Genomic DNA, 20,644 nt, shown 5'->3' on the forward strand with positions numbered 1-20,644 from the left:
GCACAGCAAGCTCACTACCCTGGACTTCAGGAGAGCAGACTTTGGCCTCTTCAGGGATCTGCGGGAAGAAAGTTAACCCTGTCCCAGCTGGAACCAGGACATTGGTAGAGTACCATGGGATAAAGCCTGGGAGGGAAGAGGGGCCCAGGAAAGCTAGTTAATATTCAAGGATCACCTCCTCCAAGCTCAGGAGCAATGCATCCCAACAAAGAGGAAGTCAGGCAAAAACACCAGGAGGCCTGCATGGATGAACAAGGAGCTCCTGGACAAACTCAAACACAGAAAGGAAGCCTACAGAGGGTGGAAGCAAGGACAGGTAGCCTCGGAGGAATACAGAGAAATTGTCTGAGCAGCCGGGGATCAGGTTAGGAAAGCTAAGGCCCTGATAGAATTAAATCTGGCCAGGGATGTCAAGGGCAACAAGAAAAGCTTCTGTAGCTACGGTGGTGATAAAATGAAGACTAAGGAAAATGTGGGCCCTCTCCGGAAGGAAACGAGAGACCTGGTTACCCGGAATATGGAGAATGCTGAGGTACTCAATGACTTTTTTGCGTCGGTCTTCACCGGCAGGTGCTCAAGCCTAACCGCCCAAGTCGCAGAAGGCAAAGGCAGGGACTGGGAGAATGAAGACCCACCCACTGTAGGAGAAGATCAGGTTCGAGACCATCTAAGGAATCTGAAGGTGCACAAATCCATGGGACCTGATGAGATGCATCCGCGGGTCCTGAGGGAACTGGAGGATGAAGTTGCTAAGCCACTATCCATCAGATTTGAGAAGTCGTGGCAATCCGGTGAAGTTCCCATTAACTGGAAAAGGGGAAACATAACCCTCATTTTTAAAAAGAGAAAAAAGGAGACCCGGGGAACTACAGCCCAGTCAGTCTCACCTCTGTGCCTGGCCAGATCATGGAGTAGATCCTCCTGGAAACTGTGCTAAGGCACATGGAAAATAAGGAGGTGATTGGTGACAGCCAGCATGGCTTCACTAAGGGCAAGTCATGCCTGACAAATTTGGTGGCCTTCTATGACAGGCTTACAGCATTGGTGGATAAGGGAAGAGCAACTGATGTCATCTACCTGGACTTGTGCAAAGCATTTGACACTGTCCCACACGACATCCTTGTCTCTAATTTGGAGAGATACGGATTTGACGGATGGACCACTTGGTAGATAAGGAATTGGCTGGATGGTCGCATTCAAAGAGTTGCAGTCAATGTCTCGATATCCAAGTGGAGACCAGTGATGGTGGCCTTCCTCGGGGGTTGATATTGGGACCAGCACTGTTTAACATCTTTGTCAGTGACATGGACAGTGGAATTTGACTGCACCCTCAGCGAGTTTGCCAACACCACCAAGCTGTGTGGTACAGTCGACACACTGGAGGGAAGGGATGCCATCCAGAGGGACCTTGACACACCCATGCGAACCTCGTGAAGTTCAACAAGGCCAAGTGCAAGATCCTGCACATGTGTCGGGGCAATCCTAAGCACAAATACACGGTGGGCAGAGAATGGCTTGAGAGCAGCCCTGAGGGGAAGGACTTGGGGGTGTTGGTTGACATGACCCAGCAATGTGCGCTTGCAGCCCAGAAAGCCAACCGTATCCTGGGCTGCATCAAAAGAAGCGTGACCAGCAGGTCAAGGGAGGTGATCTTCCCCCTCTGCTCCACTCTGGTGAGACCCCACCTGGAGTACTGCATCCAGTCCCCAATATAAGAAGGACATGGACCTGTTGGAGCAAGTCCAGAGGAGGGCCATGAAGATGATCAGAGGGCTGGAGCACCTCTCCTATGAAGAAAGGCTGAGAGAGCTGGGGTTGTTCAGCCTGGAGAAGAGAAGGCTCCGGGGAGACCTTATAGCAGCCTTCCAGTACTTAAAGGGGGCCTACAAGAAAGCTGGAGAGGGACTTTTTACAAAGACATGTAGCGATAGGACAAAGGGTAATGGCTTTAAACTGAAAGAGGGTAGATTTAGATTAGATATAAGGAAGAAATTCTTCACTATGAGGGTGGTGAGGCACTGGAACAGGTTGCCCAGAGAAGTCGTGGATGCCCCATCCCTGAAAGTGTTCAAGGCCAGGTTGGATGCAGCTTTGAGCAACCTGGTCTAGTGGAAGGTGTCCCTGCCCACGGCAGGGGGGTTGGAACTAGATGGTCTTTGAGGTTCCTTCCAACCCAAACCATTCTATGATTCTGTGATTCTATGATAATTTAGCATTCACTTTTAAATTCTCTCCTAACGTCTTTGAAGACCTTTAGCATTCATTCCTTCTTTTTCAGGGCTCTGGCTCAGGCTTGGTCCTTAGGCATTCCAGTTTGTTCTCTAAACTTGACTGCAACTTCTTTCAGCTTTGACTCTGAAACACTAGGCTATACTGGCTTCAAGATCCATACCATCTATGTCATAAAATTCTGTATTTCTGATGGGTATAACTCTGCCTTTACCGTCTGGGGCACATCTAGTGAAACATGCCTTCTTGTTATTTAAACCCAGATCCAAAAACATTGTTAGTGGTGTTTTCAGGAGTTTTTGTTTACCAAATCCATGCGCTCCTCTGTGGATTTGCCAGGCTAGGAGAATACCACACAACTGGAGCCTAATCTGTTCCAGTTGCTCCTAGGGCCTCAAATGAAAAACCAAAAAAAAACCTCTCCATTTCAGACTATCCTGGTGTTCCTCTTTCAGCCTTGAATTTGGGGCCTAAGATCTCTTGGCTGAGAGAGTCGTGACCAAAGTTTTTTTTTAATCACGAGATTCTTATTGGCAGAGCAGAAGAGAAAGCAAAAGATGCAAATGGTATTATCTGTTATCCCCTTAAGGATGATTGTTTCTTATGGTCTCAAGACCCATGAATTAGGCCACCCGCTCTTCAGAGTCATGCATCTCCTAAAACACCCTATGCATGTTCAGATGTCAGCACCAGGTTTGCTTTTGGAGGTAGGATATGTACATACGTCTTTAGATATTTTATTTCCTTAATTGGCTGCATCTTCCTCCAGTCTGATCCTAGGCTGGAACAGATGCAATAGTCTTCTGTAATAACTTTATTCTTTACCTTTAAATTAAAATAACCAGGTGCTGGTTGGCAGCTGGTAAGAGAAACTAAGCAAAGCATCTGTACTTTCCTGCCTCTCAGGTATAGGAAGTTTCTACTCTAAATCCTTCTTTTGAGCTGCCTAGGAGCTTGCAAGTGACAGCACAAAGAAGAAAGCTCCTGTGGGCTCCAGAGGCCTCTCTGTCCCTGCATCTCTGCACCGCTGTCAAGATGAATAAGCTCTTACAGTTCCATTCAGCTGGAAATCATGACAACATACTTCCTACCAACTTTTCAGGTCCAAAATGGAAAAATCAAAGGCACTCTCTTCACAGAGAACTTAACATTGGATTGCGGTGTAAAGGTGTACTGTTCAGCCACAAATACAGATCTGTCCCTTATAAGGGCCTGATAACTGAAGCAATAATGGCTGCTTTATGTTCAAATGTTACAGAGAACTTTGTAGTCAGCATCTGAAACGTGATCATCTTGAACTTTCCCTAGCACCTTTGCTGAGTGTTACTCTCTTGATGAGGCTTCACAGATCAATGCTGCATTTTGCAGGGCTGTTCTTCAGTTTCAGTTTAGCTCAGGACTTCAAGAACGCTTCTTCGAATGATCTTAGTAAGACATTGCTTGACATCACCCTTGCTGAGGAGGTATGCATTCTTTGATTGAAAGGAACCGGGAAGAAAATGTATACTCTGCCCATTTCATTAAAGGATGAACTGTATGAAAATAGGGTGACTTGAAGCATTTTTCCTACGGATTCCATCAGGGATAAGAAAACAAAACCAGAAAGCTATTCCATGCTTGTACCCCATTGATTGCATGTAAGTATAGATATATCTTGAAGAATAGCAGCTACTTGTAAGAAAACTGACTTTGTCTCAAGAACAAAAGGCAGCGGTAATAATTGTTTTTTACAAAAAATCTTGCTGCACTGTCCTTATCTTCCTTTTTGAAATGTTCATGGTACTTAGAGTTAGGAAGGGTCTGCTACAGGGGAAGAGGTTACATATCAAAAAATAGACATAGCATTTAGTTGCTTTCTTTTTTAAGAAAGAACTTGTGTTTCTTATCTTAGAGATAGTAGTTGGGTATAATACTGTAGGATTGTTACATCAAATTTGTGAACTTTGTCAGTCTTCCCTAATATACTGTTGATGCAATCTAACCAAATTACGGGGGAATTTGTAGAGAACAGAATAAAGAGAGCAGGTGCTGGAGGCTTGATTCTAGAGTATCACTTATAACAAGCCCGAATCTTTAATTAGTATCTGAAAAATCATGGTGAACTGATACATTTGAGATGTACATGCACCAGGCTAGAGGGATGATGCCTCGTTAGATACTAAGTTTCAGAATATTTGAAGGAAAGTGGCTGTGCAGCACTGGGATGCTGCATTTTGCCTCATATTATTTGGGTAAGACGTCTGCGCTTCATACCACCCAGTGATGCAGAGGTACTCAAGCTGTTGAAATGACCCAAAAGCACGTATGGTTGACCATATAACTATAATAGCAATGTTGCTTCTTGGAAAGGATAAATTAGTTCATGCAGAGCTCTGTGCTTTGCAGCTAGGCTGCAGCCCAGGTTAGTATATTCAGCCCTGTGCTATTCTCCAACTTCCAGTGTAGATGTTCCTTTTATTTCACAGGGGTATGAGTAAATCCACTTCTGTATTTAAACATCCCGAGAGACAATAGCTTACGTTTTCAGAGAAACCACTCATAGCAGTAATTGCCACTGTACTTATTGTTTAAGACCCACTAAATCTGTTGTGGATTTTGTGAATAGTTTAGGGAAAACAATCCAATTATATTTTTAGCAGCTTCTATAAGCAGTCTTTCTTCCTACTTTGTTTTATGTGCCCTGACAACTACGCAGCATATTAAAAGGAACAAACAAGTTCCAGGCAGGATTTAGCTAGCTCTTGTGAACTAAAATGTAATCTTCACTTTGCATCTCTGTCTGTATGTGAAGCATTTTACTTAGCAACTTGGATTTCTCCACAATAGTTGCAGTGCTGTTATTCTTCTGTCGCATACTGGTGCAAGTAGGGTAGCATATGCTACTTCTTTATTCTGGTGAGATAAATTTGATGCTGTGTAAGATGTCATTATAGTAATACAAATGGAAGTTACAAGGGTAGGAAAGAAGCTTTTTATGACTGATGAGTTATAACACAGTGACTGTACCTCACTTTGCGTGTCTTGTGAAACGATGAACTCTCTCACATTTTATTCTTTTGTTCTAGTTGCCGCACACAGTCAAGAAAGACCTACGGCAGCAGTCACACCCATACAAGCACAGAGTCCAACATGCCTTATTCCTGCAGCTGTGATCATTCCCCACCACTCTGTTGCCTCCCAGCAGCTCCAGCCCCAGCTTCCAAATACTGCTGCTTACGTCACGGCTGTGAATGTGAACCGCTCAACCATCCCACTGGCATGTGCAGCAGCTTCTTTGAATTCTCCCAGCGTTGCTGCTTCATCTTTGGAGGGAGATATCAGTGGGAGAACTGTAAACAATCACCCTGGAGCTCCTGTATCTCCAGAGAGTGCTCTAGCAGCCGGTGGAAATGCTGCTGTCAGTAAAGCAGACAAGGATGGCAAGGTGGGTAGAGAATAAAATCACTCCCTTGAATTCTCCCATTTTCATCATGCAAACTTTTAAGACATCCGTATTTTTTTCTTACATTTGCCAAATAGCAGCATTGTAACATTGATAAAGTTCAGAAGAACTATTAGATTGACTGTAGGAATTTTAAGTATTTTGTTTTTCTTTACCTGCAGTCAGTTTCCTGAATACTTTAGAAAGTTGTATAGTTAGCAAATGTTACCAGTCAGTATCAGAAGGCATCTGTAAACTAATAAGCCTGTAATGCACTAAAAAGAAAAAAAAAAAAAGAACCTGCGGAACATAAAAAGTTCAGTCTAATAAAATAAACCTAATATTTAGTGAAAATCAGTATTCTTCTAGGTTGCTTTCCTTATTAAGCAGACACACCGAGAGATTATGAAAAACACATTACCAGCAACATTTCTTGGACAAAGAAAAAAAGCTATGTAACTCTGTCTTTTCTAAATGTAGATCAGTAGAGGGTGTAGTGATTCTGCTCTCCTTCCTTCTATTTGAAGTATTTTCCTCTGTGTCTAAACTCATTCTCACTGCCCAGCAAGCCATGTGATTATGTTATATGGTAGGCAGAAACATTCCTCCAACTTTCTAACTGGTTTTGGTTTATAATTGTGGTGTAGTTAGAATTTTTTTTCTCTTTTTGACAACTTTCTTTACATCTCAAATGTTTTAGGCTTTACCTTATTACTTTTCACCCACATGCACTCCTTAATGAAGTTTATGAAGGTTTTAATCATAGGCTGTACACTAATCTTACCCACTCTGTAATTATTTTTGTTGATTATTGTTGAATGGCGGTACCTAGAACTTTGTTTTAAAATTACTTTAGCCATAGCCACTGAAATCAGACTGAGGTGCCCTTAGGCAGGGCTTTTAGAAAACTTATTTATAGTTTAAGGTTAAAGATGCTAACATATTTGGACTATGTTAATTTCTTTGAGTTTCTCTTTTTCTTTCCCATTTGCTAGACAGCAGTTCTTTGCTGCAATAGCTTTAAGTTATTGGAGACTTGGAAGAAGGACAGAGAATTTTTGATTCACAGCTCACCAATTCCACTGCATCCCAAGCTATAATAAAAATCTCACATTGCTCATGCTTTTCTCTTTCTGTGGTTAAATAGCTTATTTTTGTCTCCAGGGCTTACAATCTGGCACCTCTCATAAGCACTAAATTCACTCAGTCAAAGGGTTGGTAAGAAGATCACCACCACACCCCTTAAAAAAAAAGACAAGAAACACAAAAGCTACTTAAATAATTCTCTTCAGGGTAAATAATAGTCCTCAGGGATTCCTGTCTGGACAAGCAAAAAGAATGTTTACAATTCTCCCCTCTAGCAGAGCAGCAAAACACAAAACATTCCCCTTGTGGCAAATTTCTGTTAAATCAAGGTCTTCCCTTACTGAGGGAGGATAAATAAAAGACACTTATCTAAACAGCAGCCTCCAGGGCAGACTTTTCTCCCTGCTTGGTTTGAAATGACTCGTTATGCCTTCCTAGAAAATTCCATGTTAATGAAATGTTTTACTTCTTAGATTCCCATTGTGGGAATCTAACTCCTTACTCCTTTTTCTAGACAACCTTTTGGGCCATTGCCATTGGCTTTTAAGGTAAGCCTTAACTTAACTAACTAAGCGAAAGGACTTAGCCGGTTTATGCTCTAAATGACTTACCGTTTTTGTCTTTAGAATTTTAATAATTATCTTTCTCTCTTACAATTTTCGTAATTATCTTTTGTAATTTGTACAATCTCAAGTATCTCCTCATAATTTACCGAGTCCTCTCTGATCACGGTGGCATCTCTCAGAAGGAAGTGTTCAGCTCTTCACAGGAGACTTTTGTTCTAAAATGAGGCACTGCTTTTGGTTTACAGAAAGAAAAAAAAGGTTTGCTGAAACTGCTTTCTGGAGCATCCACGAAACGCAAGCCCCGATTGTCACCTCCAGCATCGCCAACGCTGGAGGCTGAGCAAGCAGCCGCAGAGTTAGCCCTGCAAGGTGCAGTCGGGCCAGAGCTTCCGTCAGCAGGCGGTCACAGCAAAGCTGGATCCTGTCCCACTGACAGCGAGGTCTCTGGACTGGCACAGGAGACGCTGCATCGGAAAACAAGTTCCCTGGATTCCTCTATTCCAGTAGCGCCACCACCTCGACAGCCTTGCTCATCCCTGGGTCCAGTCCTGAATGAATCTAGGCCTCTTGTCTGTGAAAGGTAAGTTATCCTACGCAGCTAGGCTGAGGCAAACCAAGAAAAAATCTACTCTGACACTTGCAGTGTATACTAGAACTGCTTCAAAATGCTGAGATTTTATAGCAAAATGAAACTTACTTTTTTAACAATGCTTTACATGCTTATCAACCAACACTTACGTTTATGTTTGTTTACTTTTTGTGTAACTTTGAAGTTTTGGAATGAATAGATACTCAAATATGGTGATCACAGGTCTGGTATGAGAACTGAGGTAGGTAAAATAGGCCTCCTATTTTGCAAAACATGAACACATTATAATACTGCATTTACGAATATCAGGTTAGTCCTTTAAGATTATTAGCAGCGCATAACTGCCAACCTAAATATATAGTGAATGAGATCCTTATCTATGAGTAGACTCAATATATGATTTCTTGAGATGTTGCAAGGATATTTTTACTACCTTAATGCCCTGTTACTGTGCAGTCCACACAGCAAGCTCTAGGGCAGCCTCTGTGTCCTGGCAGGTGAGCCTGAAAAACACATAGTTGTCTGGACTCTGAAACGGCCAGACAGTTGCTTTAAAGTTCTGTCACTTTTCTTTTGTGTCCGCCTATTATTTTCAAAGTCCTCAGGAGATTGCATGGACTGTGAATGAAGTGGCAGTTTTCTAACTACTGTCTCTTTTTATTATTCCTGGTAGTAGACAAGCAATGTGAAGTGTCATAGGATTTCTTTTGAAGTAGCTACAGGATTGTGTGGCATACAGAAAAAAAATAGTGGAGTTGCAATGTTGAGAGCTCTAGGACTGAACTGATTCATGCTGGCTATTGTAGACTTTTTTCTTATACTATTAACTCATGGTGTGTGGGCATACTGTTGTATTTCCAGAGGCCCATTGATCTTAAGCTATATCTATGTATTAAGAGCCAGACAGTGTTTAAGTTTCTACTTTGTCTTTTATTTGACTTCTGTCATACCTTTAATATTTTTTAAAAGGTTATTACTGTTTCTATGCAATTTCCTTACAGGAAATTTCTGTTTCATACTGAATTTCTGAAGTAGATTGACACTTACAGATGGAAAATAAAAACTGAAAGACTTTTCTTTAAGAATAACATAATTTATTTTCACATTATTGTAAGTCTGTTTGGCATAGTAATACGTTTTTATGCTTTGAATGTGAAAATAATATCAAATTCATTCTGGCATGACCAGTGGATATTCGTGTAAAGCTATTTACGTCTTCACAAAAAATAATTTTTTCAATTCTGTGGTGGAGATTTTTTTTCTCAGAACCACTTACAGAAAATGGTGCTGTATATTTTTATTGATCTAGTAATAACATACTCAAACATTCTTTTTAATATACCTCTGTATCCTTACTGTTATTTAAGTAATTGCTACCAGAGAAGTGCTACCACAAGATCATTCTCTGTGGTATTCATGCATATTTTGGTCAGTGTATTTAAATAGAATTTCATCTGGGTTCTCTTTGTCCTTTTCAGGGCAGGGTTAATGCTTTTCCTGCTGATGTGCTCTTGTCATGTTTCCATTTCTTTAGACTGAATTGCTTAAAATGAGTTGCTTAATAATACTTACCACTTACATTGTACTCAATATCTTCAAAGTAATTTATAAGCATCAATTAATCTTCATTAGTCTGTAAGAAGGGGCAAGAAACATACTGGTGATGCAATAGTATCTTCAGTGAAAATTTGGGGTTGAGGAGGAAAATATTCATGAGGATAAGCTCAACAAAAAGCTGAAGAACAGAGAAATCTGCTTAGATTATTCTGCTGTTAGGTATCGCATTTCCAATCACAGGCTATGATCTGTTTGGAAGAAGAAACAGTACTGTTTCTGTTCTGACTCTGGCTTTGCAGTATAATTATTAGTGTTCAAGTTTTATTTTCAAAGGTGACTAGAGGATTTAGGATTTAGGTTCTGCTGATTATTCTGCGTGAATTAGGAGCAAAAGTAGCTGCTTCAACTCTGGAAAGCAGTTGAAAATATTCCTGGTTTGGATACAGAGTTTTCCCTGAAGTCCTTGCTTCCTTTAAGACACAATAGCAAATTCTTATTCTAATCCCACTGTTTCTCCATTCACTAGAATTGCAGTTTGTCTTAAGAGTACCTTTTTCCGGTACGTTCTACAGAAAATTCGAAGTAAAAATTGTGAACTTGTTTCCAATCATACAGAATAAATGGATGGGCATTTGATTTGTTTGATAGCAAACAAGCTCTTTGTGGCATGGATTTGCAGGTGTATACTTAATACTGGTGGCCATTTCTCTGAAGGAAGGTAAGATGATGATATTCCCTTCCATCTTACTGTTGCAAGTCTTCTCTGTAGCAAACCAGTAATTTAGTTCCATTCCTATATTCACTCTTCTGTGAACTAGGCTGGTTGCTCACTGTGGTCCACGGTCCTTCATATGTTCCTTGTACAGAAGGAACAGAGAAGTTAAAAAGAAATTTCAGCAAGCCTTGCTTCCAATTTGGAGCAGTTTGGAGAATTCCTGTCACCCGAGACTTCGCAGTGGTGTTCAGTCATTTCTTCTGATTCTCCAGCCAAAACACAAGTTGTCTTGGGATGTTGTGATTTCTTGTATTGATGCAGCACTGACAGGGCCAAGGATCACTGTCTTTTCATTAAAAAGATAGACCCAACTCCCTGCAATTCCTAGAGGGGGCCATGTTATGCTATGAAAACAGAGTGATTTGGTTATCTGAGGGGTTTAGTTTTTTCCATGTCAAGAGGTAAAAGAGTATTTCAAACTTTTTTCATGAGCTTTCTCTTTTAGAGGGAAACATTGATTAAATAGCCTTAAGTTTTACAGTAAATATACAGCACTATAATAATAAACTTCCCAGCACCCCACAATGGTCTTAAAGACACAAAGTTGAATCAAGATACACGTCACTGCATATTCTAAACTATAATACAAATCCTTCATCCAGTTACAGTGAAGGACAGCAGTAGTTTTGTTCTGCGATTTAAGTGACCCTAAGTCATTTTATTCACCATAAAATGAGTGGTGTAACATCTCCGTTGAGTGAGCAGGCCAGTGGCAGCAGGTTTTATTGCATCTGGCAGCATTTAATGCTGTTAATTAAATGCTGAGAATCAGTCTGCCCTAGATGGGCGTTGATTATCTGTAGGATTCAAGGCACCTACTTTACAGACAGGAGAGCTGCACAACAGCAGGGCATAGGTGAGCTGAAAAGTAAAAATTAAAAATGTAAGAAAAAGAAACTAAAGCAAGAAGTTGAATAATAAGTATGAATTTAACTTGTGTAATAATAGTAATTCCAACTTTCTGTGTTTTCCTCAGCTAAAATTTTCTGTATATGAGAAAATATTTTTATCCACTTGGTGATCAGAAAAACCACAGATGATTGTCCAAAAATCAATTAAAAATAGCTGGGAAGTATTTTGTGTCTAGTGAAACAGAAGCAATGAAGAAAGGGAGAAACACATGACAGATACAATCTTTTTCATGTTACCGAAAAGTGTAAGAAATGCCAATATTAAAAATGAAAAGTAGAATGGAGAAATGTGAAGACAGACCACCACCACCACCCTCCTCAAAAAAAGGAAATTCACAAATATAAAGTGCAAGAGCACTGTGGGATACAGCCAGACACATTAGGAATATCAGGAAAGAACTGATGGCAAATACAGTGGCTGCTTCTGGGAAGCTAAAATACCTTTATTTTTAGAATATTAATATTTTATCACTAGCTGGTTAAAAAGAATTAGGATAATATTTTGAAAATTAACAAAAAATACTGTAAGACAGTCAAAGAAAATAGAAAGAAGAAAACATATATTGTGCAGCTTAAGTGCATGTAAAATATTATAGATTAGGTGACCATAAAAGATCTGCAAATTTGACTTTCAGACATTGAAAACATTTGCAAATACTGAATAGGGAGGTAAACAAGGAAGTGTTTTGGAAGATTCAACCATGTGGGAATGAACACGTTTTTCCAAAACATAGGTCACGCTTAGTAAATGTGATTATTTTTCTCCAGGGACCTGGCAATGAACTTTTGAGCTGAAGCATAAGCTTTTTACTCTGCATGAAATCGGTAGTTTTGGCAGTATGTTGTAGATGATGAAATAGGTAATGGAAAAATAGGCTTTGTTCCATATCTGATCGAAGGTGATCTGAAAAGACAGCTGTGTGAATGTGTGACGAGTCTGGATCTAATCACCTCTATTTGGGCAAATAGAATTTGTAAAATGTGGCATAAAATTTGATGGCTTGTGGTAACAAAAGAAGGAGGATATGGGATTTAAAGGTGCAAAGCCTGATGGGTTTCTTCTCATTAACATTGAAAAATATAGTAAAATAGCATTTTAACACCAGGAGTGTTGTGCAAGATGGATACCAAAGTAGTCGGGAAGCTAAAAGTTGACAAGAAGTACTAAATTGCTGCAGAGTTGAGGAAGTTCAAAACTGTTTGGAAAGCTCAGGAGAACAGTATTTCTGTGCAAGTTAGTGATCCTCTAGGGAGGGCAAAGAGAAGATAGGTTTTTGCAAAGCTGTTGGTTTTAACACTCAGGAGGCAGCAGCAGAAAGTAGGGAAAGAACAGACAAGTCTATCAATTTAGGAGAGTAATCTCCCACAGAGATTACTGACGGACAGCATTAGAAACTGAAAGCAAGTGTATTTCAAGTCCAGTGTTTACAGAGCAGCATTTGACAGAATGCAAGGTAAGGAAGGCAGGTATTCTTTCCTGAAACCCATTTTTTAACGGGCTTTCTTTTGGATAAAACTAGTGCTGTGTGCATGTTATGTAGTGTGCTGATTAATTTTCAGCCTGAAAGCAACCTGTTTATTACAACAGAAGAATTTCTTCATAGCTTCATTCAGTTCTTTATCCTTTACTATCTTGTCCTGCCTGAGTAGAGGCTATTTTTTATCTCAAGCAGTTTACAGTCTTAATTAAACTTGCATTCTATTAAAAATGTTTGCTTCTTATGTCGTAAGTCAGCATTAAAATCCAAGTTGCCCATAGCAGAAGTTAGTACAGGCATCTGCCATGCTGCCTAGGTTGGATGAGGAGCATTCTGAAGCTGAGATATCTTCTAATTGGCTTGGTAACTTCTGTGAAGCATGATTCTAATAATTCCAGTACTCTGAAATCTGGGGATGGTCATAACTGAAACAAAGTCATAGTTTATAAGTCACTAATAAATAACATTTGACAACTGATTAAGTCCTAATATTATTTGCTATACATAGATTTCCCAAGAGACTTTAATTATTTACACAGTGCTGCTACTCTTTTCTGAATACTTTTAACTATAGGTACAGACTTCTTTTTTGGTTTATATGTTCTTAAGCAAAATGTACCACTATAATATAATATCTTCCTCCATTTCAGTATTACAGAATTAACTTGTAGTATTATGTGTGTATTGAGCTATAGTTGGTATTCCATCCTTTACTACAAGTATCCTGTAATGTTGCATTTTCATCAGATTGTTAATTTATTTTCTTAATCTATTAAGTTAATAAATTATTTTAAGATTATTAAGATAATAATTTTCTTAACGTATTAAGTAATATGTAATCTTCATGAGTGCAAAGTGTTCTGATTAACTGGAAATTAGATTTTGTCCAACAAATCTCCTAGCACTGCATTTAAGGCTCTTAAGCTTAGAAGCTTTTGAATTCTATAGTCAGCCATGGATTCTGTTTGATTTCAACATGCAGATATTATTGGTTGTGTAACTAGAAACTGAGTTACAATATCTATCAGAAAACTTGATCAAGAAGTTTACACAATTGTCTGCAGAGCTGTAACACTTAAATTTTAGGTTGATGTGAACTCAAACCATGGTAGAAGAGTTAGTGGTGTTATGCATGTTTAAAATAGAGATAGAAGAGTATAGACTCTTTTTAATGTCCTCATATTTGAAACGTGATTTTACTGTAAAAAAACTGAAAAAATACACTTTTTTTTGTATCAGGTGCTTAAAAAAATTGTTGAGTTGAACACTTCTAAAAATGTTTATTTTTATTGCAGTAGTACAAAAATTGTGCAACTGTGTCCAAATAAGATGCATGCATTCTATCCCGAAAAGCTTCTAAGATAAACAAAAATAATTTAAAACAACAACGCAAATTAATAGATTGTGTTAGTTGCTTCTTTTTGTTCTTTGCCTTTCCTGAAGATGTGGTCTACTTGGACTTCAGTAAAGCCTTTGACACTGTCTCCCACAGCATTCTCCTAGAGAAGCTGGCGGCTCACGGCCTAGACAGGTGCACTCTTCGCTGGGTAAAAAACTGGCTGGACGGCCGAGCCCAGAGAGTTGGGGTGAACGGAGTTAAATCCAGTTGGCGGCCGGTCACGAGCGGTGTTCCCCAAGCCTCAGTATTGGGGCTGGTCTTGTTCAGTATCTTTATCAACGATCTGGATGAGGGGATCGAGTGCTCCCTCAGTAAGTTTGCAGACGACACCAAGTTGGGCGAGAGTGTTGATCTGCTGGAGGGTAGGAAGGCTCTGCAGAGGGACCTGGACAGGCTGGATCGATGGGCCGAGGCCAACTGTGTGAGGTTCAACAAGGCCAAGTGCCAGGTCCTGCACTTCGGCCACAACAACCCAATGCAACGCTACAGGCTTGGGGAAGAGTGGCTGGAAAGCTGCCCAGAGGAAAAGGACCTGGGGGTGCTGGTTGACAGCCGGCTGAACACGAGCCGGCAGTGTGCCCAGGTGGCCAAGAAGGCCAACGGCATCCTGGCCTGTATCAGAAATAGTGTGGCCAGCAGGAGCAGGGAGGTGATCGTGCCCCTGTACTCGGCACTGGTGAGGCCGCACCTCGAATCCTGTGTTCAGTTTTGGGCCCCTCACTCCAAGAAGGACATGGAGGTGCTGGAGCGTGTCCAGAGAAGGGCAACGAAGCTGGTGAAGGGCCTGGAGCACAAGTCTTATGAGGAGCGGCTGAGGGAACTGGGACTGTTTAGCCTGGAGAAGAGGAGGCTGAGGGGAGACCTCATCGCGCTCTACAACTACCTGAAAGGAGGTTGTAGCGAGGTGGGTGTTGGTCTCTTCTCCCAAGAAACTAGCGATAGGACAAGAGGAAATGGCCTCAAGTTGCGCCAAGGGAGGTTTAGACTGGACATGAGGAGAAATTTCTTTACTGAAAGAGTGGTCAGGCCTTGGACCAGGCTGCCCAGGGAAGTGGTTGAGTCACCATCCCTGGAAGTATTTAAAAAACGTGTAGATGAGGTGCTTAGGGACATGGTGTAGTGGGTATGGTGGTGTTGGGTTGACGGTTGGACTCGATGATCTTAGAGGTCTTTTGCAACCTTAATGATTCTATAAGAGCCTTCCCTGGGATAACATCATATTAAACATACAGTTGTAAAATTATGCCCAGTTACTGCTGTGAATACTTTGATTATTTTTGGCTGGAAGAGTCTGCAAATTTATATCCAAAAATATGTTTAAAATTTTCTCTTGTTAGTTAACCATGTTATGTATTTTTACAGGGATCTTCGTGAAAAAAACTTGATAGGAGATGTATACATTTGACTTAAATTCATTACATTGCTGTTGTTATTTTCTGTTCAAGATGTACTTAACTTTTAAGTTGTTAATTACTCAGCAAACAGTTCTAGGGAGTTTCCTGTTTTGATAAGTTTTAACACGCAGAGGAATATTTTTAAAAGCATTGGTTTAAAAAAAAAAAGAATCTAAACTAAAGTGGTTTTTTTTCTAATTACACAGGTACAGGGTTGTGGTATCCTATCCTCCTCAGAGTGAAGCAGAACTTGAACTTAAGGAAGGTGACATTGTTTTTGTACACAAAAAACGTGAGGATGGCTGGTTCAAAGGCACTCTGCAACGAAATGGAAAAACTGGCCTTTTCCCTGGCAGCTTTGTAGAGAACATTTGAGAAGATTCATTCCAAGACCTTCAAATCATACTGTACTGTAAAATAGCACAAATATTTTACCAGAAAAAGCACAGTCATGAAATCTTTTCAAATGACTGTAACGTAAACAAAAATCTACATATTTTTACAGTGTCTATAGCACAATTACACCAGCGAACAAAGAAGATGAAGGCATCTGCTGGTTTTATCACTTTGGATTCTTAAGTGTGATGTGTGCCTTGTACTGTCTGATTTATTATATAGAGGAACTTTTTTTTCCCCAAGTATGTTACATAAATGAACAATTGTTTACAAGGCTGTAACTAATTTATTCTTGTTTTTTTAAACTTGAATTTTGTGTAATAGCTAAAATTCTTGTGACTATGATTTTAACAAATTATTAATTTATGAAAGAATAACTAAGGGGAAGCTGGATTCTCTCCTTATGAGCAAGCAATTATATCTGATAAAGAGCCTCCCGTTTATCCTCTGGACATTTTTCCCCTGCTGTGTCTAACAGTGGAGTAAGTCTCTGTTTTATGAGTTAATGTTGAGTGGTGGTGATGTGGCGTCAAATAGAATTTGCCAAGTGGGGAAAAAATGTATATTTTATTCTTTGGACAGAGAAAAAAAAAAAAGTCAGTGGTGTTCTTGAGTCTAGTTCTACTTCTTCATAAATCACCCAAGTAGAGTAATGTTTCCAGGAGGCAAAGATGTATGTGAACAACTGAGTAAAATTCAACCATCTCAAGGTTAGGATCATCTCAAGGTTAGGAAGGAAGAAATTTAGGAGTGCCAATAAGAAATTCCCTGTACCTTCTGTTTATGTAATAACTTGGCTGTTTGAACAAAGCTTAGCTTTGTATATTTGGCCAGTTCTTTGGGCATTTAGCGCTCAGGCTCCAACAAAATTGGAAGGAATGTTAAAGCCCAACACTTAGAATGATTGTATCTTGAAAACATCTGTTTGATAAGACTAAATATAAAAATAAAATTATAAGTTGTACTTAATGTCTAAAAATGCCTAAGAAGTGTAATTTGCTATGTTTTCTTCTCAAACTGATCTGCATGGCCAAGAGATGTTTTAAAATGTCTGAGCAATAGTGGTGGTAAGTGATGCACTTGTGTTAAAGTAAAAGGCTGTATGAAACACTGTGAAAACTTTACTAACTTCTTAACCATTGCTACTTTGGTATGTTCTGACCTTTTCTTTGTCTTGCATGTGTTACTCAATTCTTCCAGTAATGTAACTGTGCATGGTTGGCGTTTTCCATTCCAATTTCCTGTTGCTGGGTTATTTTGCTCTGAAAGTTTCCCAAAAGCCACATGACCAAAACTAGTGAGCAACTCACCTTCAACCAGAGAAGGTGTCCAGTGTTTGAATCATTAATAAAATATTTTAATGTCCTTGCAGCTGTTGGATATAAAGAATGCAGCCTGCAAGAAAAATGTTGTTAGTCTTTCAGGGTTTTGTTAGAGATTTGACACTGGTGAACACACACGCTACTCAGCTGAACTTGGTTTTTTTTATTTTATTGTTTCATGGTTTAATGGTGATTTTTTGCAAGGCACTGAGCACCGTCATCGCCAGTTAAATCTGATGTAATTTGGCTGTTACTCAGCACTTTACAAAGGGAAGCCAGTAGTGTGATTCAGTGTCGCACAGTATACAGAAACAGTGATGAAAAAGTACACAGTGATGTGTTAAATCCTTATAATTTTTTTTTTGAAGTTATACATTGAAAAATATCAAATGTTAATGACAAGGATTTCTTGCAATATCAGGTAGTATCATGATGGTCTTAAAAGTAAGAAAAAATATATCTATAAATATATATAGTTGGACATGACAGCATTCCCAAATTAACCATTTCTCTGAAACACTGTATAATTCAGTTTTTGTGTTTTTAAATATTTTTAAATAGTTTACTTGAATATTCATGTAATATATAAAGGTTTTGTGAAATGAATTTTAGTTAGAAAGAAGCTGGTATCGGCTTTTGTCAGCATAAATTGGCACTAGTGTGTCATAATATTCTTATTTTGGAAAATTTAGTATGTTTTATATTAAAGACTACTAAAGGTTAATTTTTTTCTATCTCTATTCTCCATATTTTAAACTAAGTGACTAAGGTACCTCTATTAATAGAATTTCATGGTGTAAAGTCAGTTAAAAATCAGCTGTTAATCCAATAGTTCTGTTAGATGGAATACATTTTTAATTGATTTTTTTTAACATTAAGTAAATGTTTGTAAAAAGGGCTTATTACATAGCAGTGCAACAATGACAAAAATGCAGTTTATCATGCCTTTTTTGTGATCTTTTAGGGGTTGTTTTTTGGTTTTGGCTTGGGATTAATTCAGTGTAGAAACAGACAAACCCTGTGCATTTGCTTTGTGTAATTCCATAAAAAATTTTGTAAGGTATTTTATATCTATGTTTGAAGTCCAGTGAATGTTACGTGTTTGATTTACTATGTTAAACTTCCAATCCCAATAAATATTTTCTTAGCAAACAGCTAAATCAAAATGTGTATGCAAATATTAAACATAAATTACTTGTAAAGAATTTGACAATAAAATTACCAGAACTTAATTTCAGAATTCATAGGAGGATATTTCTGCTCATAGAGAAAAAGTCTTTAGATTCCATCATGTAAGAAGTTTGGAATGATGAATATAATGCAAAAATTGTAGAGAGAACTGAGGATCTGGCTGATCTTTTCCGTCTCCTTATTTCTGCAAGTAACGTCAGAAGAGGTAGGTAACTTCCATCTCAATCTGATCATGACTGACTGGTTTGGTCTTGTCAACAGCGTATCAGGTGCATAATAGTTACAAAGTGCTCTCCCTAGAGGAAGAAGTGTCTAGCGTAGTGGATCTGCTGTGTGTATATTGAGAGATAGTCCCCAACCCTGAGGGTGAAGCATCTACCTGAACTTTCACTGAGGGCAAAAATGTTTGGTGGTAAGAGACTCATTTGCCCTGAAGAAGATTCCTGTGCACAGCAGTCAGACAGGAACTGCCTAACTAGGAGATCTTCTTGATTTGAACGCCGTTACATGTCTACTATATACACGTGGCTGCTGGGAAAATGGTAGAAAGTTAATCCTAAAAGTTTTTGCAAAGATGTGTAAACTCTGTAAATGTTTCAGCTACTCTGAGGTAGACTGCTTGTTAGTTAAAACTGACCAAGACCTAGATTCTGCTAGAAGTGAATGGCGCAGCATTAAGTCCTCTCTGTAAAGAAGGAGTATCTAGTCTAACTTTCCTTAATTAAGGGGGGGAGGCAACATGATTTGTAGAAATGCAGAACAGAGAATATAGAAAAGCAGCTTTATTTGTTTTTCAGAATTGTGATCTGACATCAGTGCGTCCATAGGAGAAAAGTACACACAAACATCATGGCTGTGCGGTAGAAGTAAGACTATTTCTTTGGGTTGGGGTTTTTTGATATTGTAATTATCAAGTAATTCTAATATGTGTTTAGCCTTTGGCTTGCCAAAGGTGCCTGAAATCCTGTTCATGTTCACTTCACTACCTCTGCCTTATAGCAGTAAGGACAATTATGATAGTTTTGCATAGGCTTAAAAACAGGGCTTCTGAGCATTCTGGCTTTTTTCACAGGGCTGGCAAAATGTTTTAACTGGATTGTTCTTTCCAGTAGCTTTAAGCAAATGTGTTTAAAGATGTATATTGACTTTAATGAAACACAAGAATGCACTTGTCTAGGTAAAAAGATTTGTGTCTGGCATTACTAAAACTCCTACGGTATAGTCTTTCATACGTTTTGCACAATAAATAACGATGCCACTGGTTTGTGTAGGACGTGCCAAAGCACCCATCACCTTTGGATTCTTATCACGAATCTGCAATATGATACTTCTCAAATCACTCTCAGGTGCTCTTTCCCTGCACTTCAATAAATGGTTAATGGTAAATCTTACAGCAGATTTGAAGTTTGACTTGAGCAAAACCAGTGTCATAATTCTTTTGAATGACTTAATCATTCATAAGCTGGCATACTTGAAATATTTGTATATAGAAACAAAAGAGCTGAGAATGGTGATGGTGGATGGTGAGGACGTGGACATTAAATGTGGGGAAAAAATGGGAAAGAGAAAAGGATTTGGAAGACCTGTATATGGGAGCTGAATCTTATCTAACTTATTTGTGATCTTACCTCAGTTACCAGAGTCCAGCTCTGTGAAAGGACCTAAGAGGAACTTGAATGTTTAGGGCTGAAAATGCAGCCCTCAGTCTTTACCTAGTCTCTTAAGGTTGTATATGTTTGCTGCTTGTGTCTAGAACAACTGCTGTTGCAGTAGGCCCAAGCTGCATCGTTGTTCTCATATCAAAACACATCTGAAATCCAAAACTAGGCATCTGTATTCCTGAATTACCTGAAAGGCTTGATACGATGGGTGTGCTTTGAGAATATATATCTCTCACACTGAGTACTGAGTTAAATAAAAAACACAACAGGAGTTGCAGGTTTGCGTTAATAAACAGGGGTAGTGTCCACTTTCCACATAGTCTATGCAGTAACACTAGTATTAGAGGGCTCTCTTGGGAAATGGTACGGATGCAATGCATTCTCCTTCCACAGTGTTATCCAAATTACTCTTACTTTCTAGGAGACAAATTTGTAGAGAGTCTTGAAGTTAGCAGCTGCTCTTGAAAACCTGAGGTCTCACCTTTTTCAGCCTCAGTTTCCTCATTTGCCAAACTGACAATGCCTGTTCTTGCTAGATATGGGATGTAAAACTTGTTTTGAAAGTGAAGGCTGACTGGTTTTCATGAATTTGCAGATAGATTCTGATGGATTAGACCTGCCTCCAAATACAGTCAACAGCTGGAACATCTAAACCCTTCCCCTAAAGAA

At 39.2% G+C, this 20,644-nt stretch overlaps 1 protein-coding gene across 1 annotated transcript in view; it reads left to right on the forward strand.

Moving 5' to 3' along the window:
- Positions 1–18,359, forward strand: part of SH3RF1 (SH3 domain containing ring finger 1) — a 92,953-nt gene extending 74,594 nt beyond the window's left edge. The window contains exons 10-12 of the mRNA XM_075149358.1: positions 5,295–5,653; positions 7,548–7,882; positions 15,612–18,359. Coding sequence (XP_075005459.1) covers positions 5,295–5,653; positions 7,548–7,882; positions 15,612–15,780 — 863 coding nt within the window. The 3' untranslated portion in view covers positions 15,781–18,359. The remainder of the gene's footprint in view (positions 1–5,294; positions 5,654–7,547; positions 7,883–15,611) is intronic.
- Positions 18,360–20,644: the final 2,285 nt, after the last annotated feature.

This window comes from Calonectris borealis, chromosome 4 (genome assembly GCF_964195595.1).
Source record: "Calonectris borealis chromosome 4, bCalBor7.hap1.2, whole genome shotgun sequence".
Lineage (NCBI taxonomy): Eukaryota > Metazoa > Chordata > Aves > Procellariiformes > Procellariidae > Calonectris > Calonectris borealis.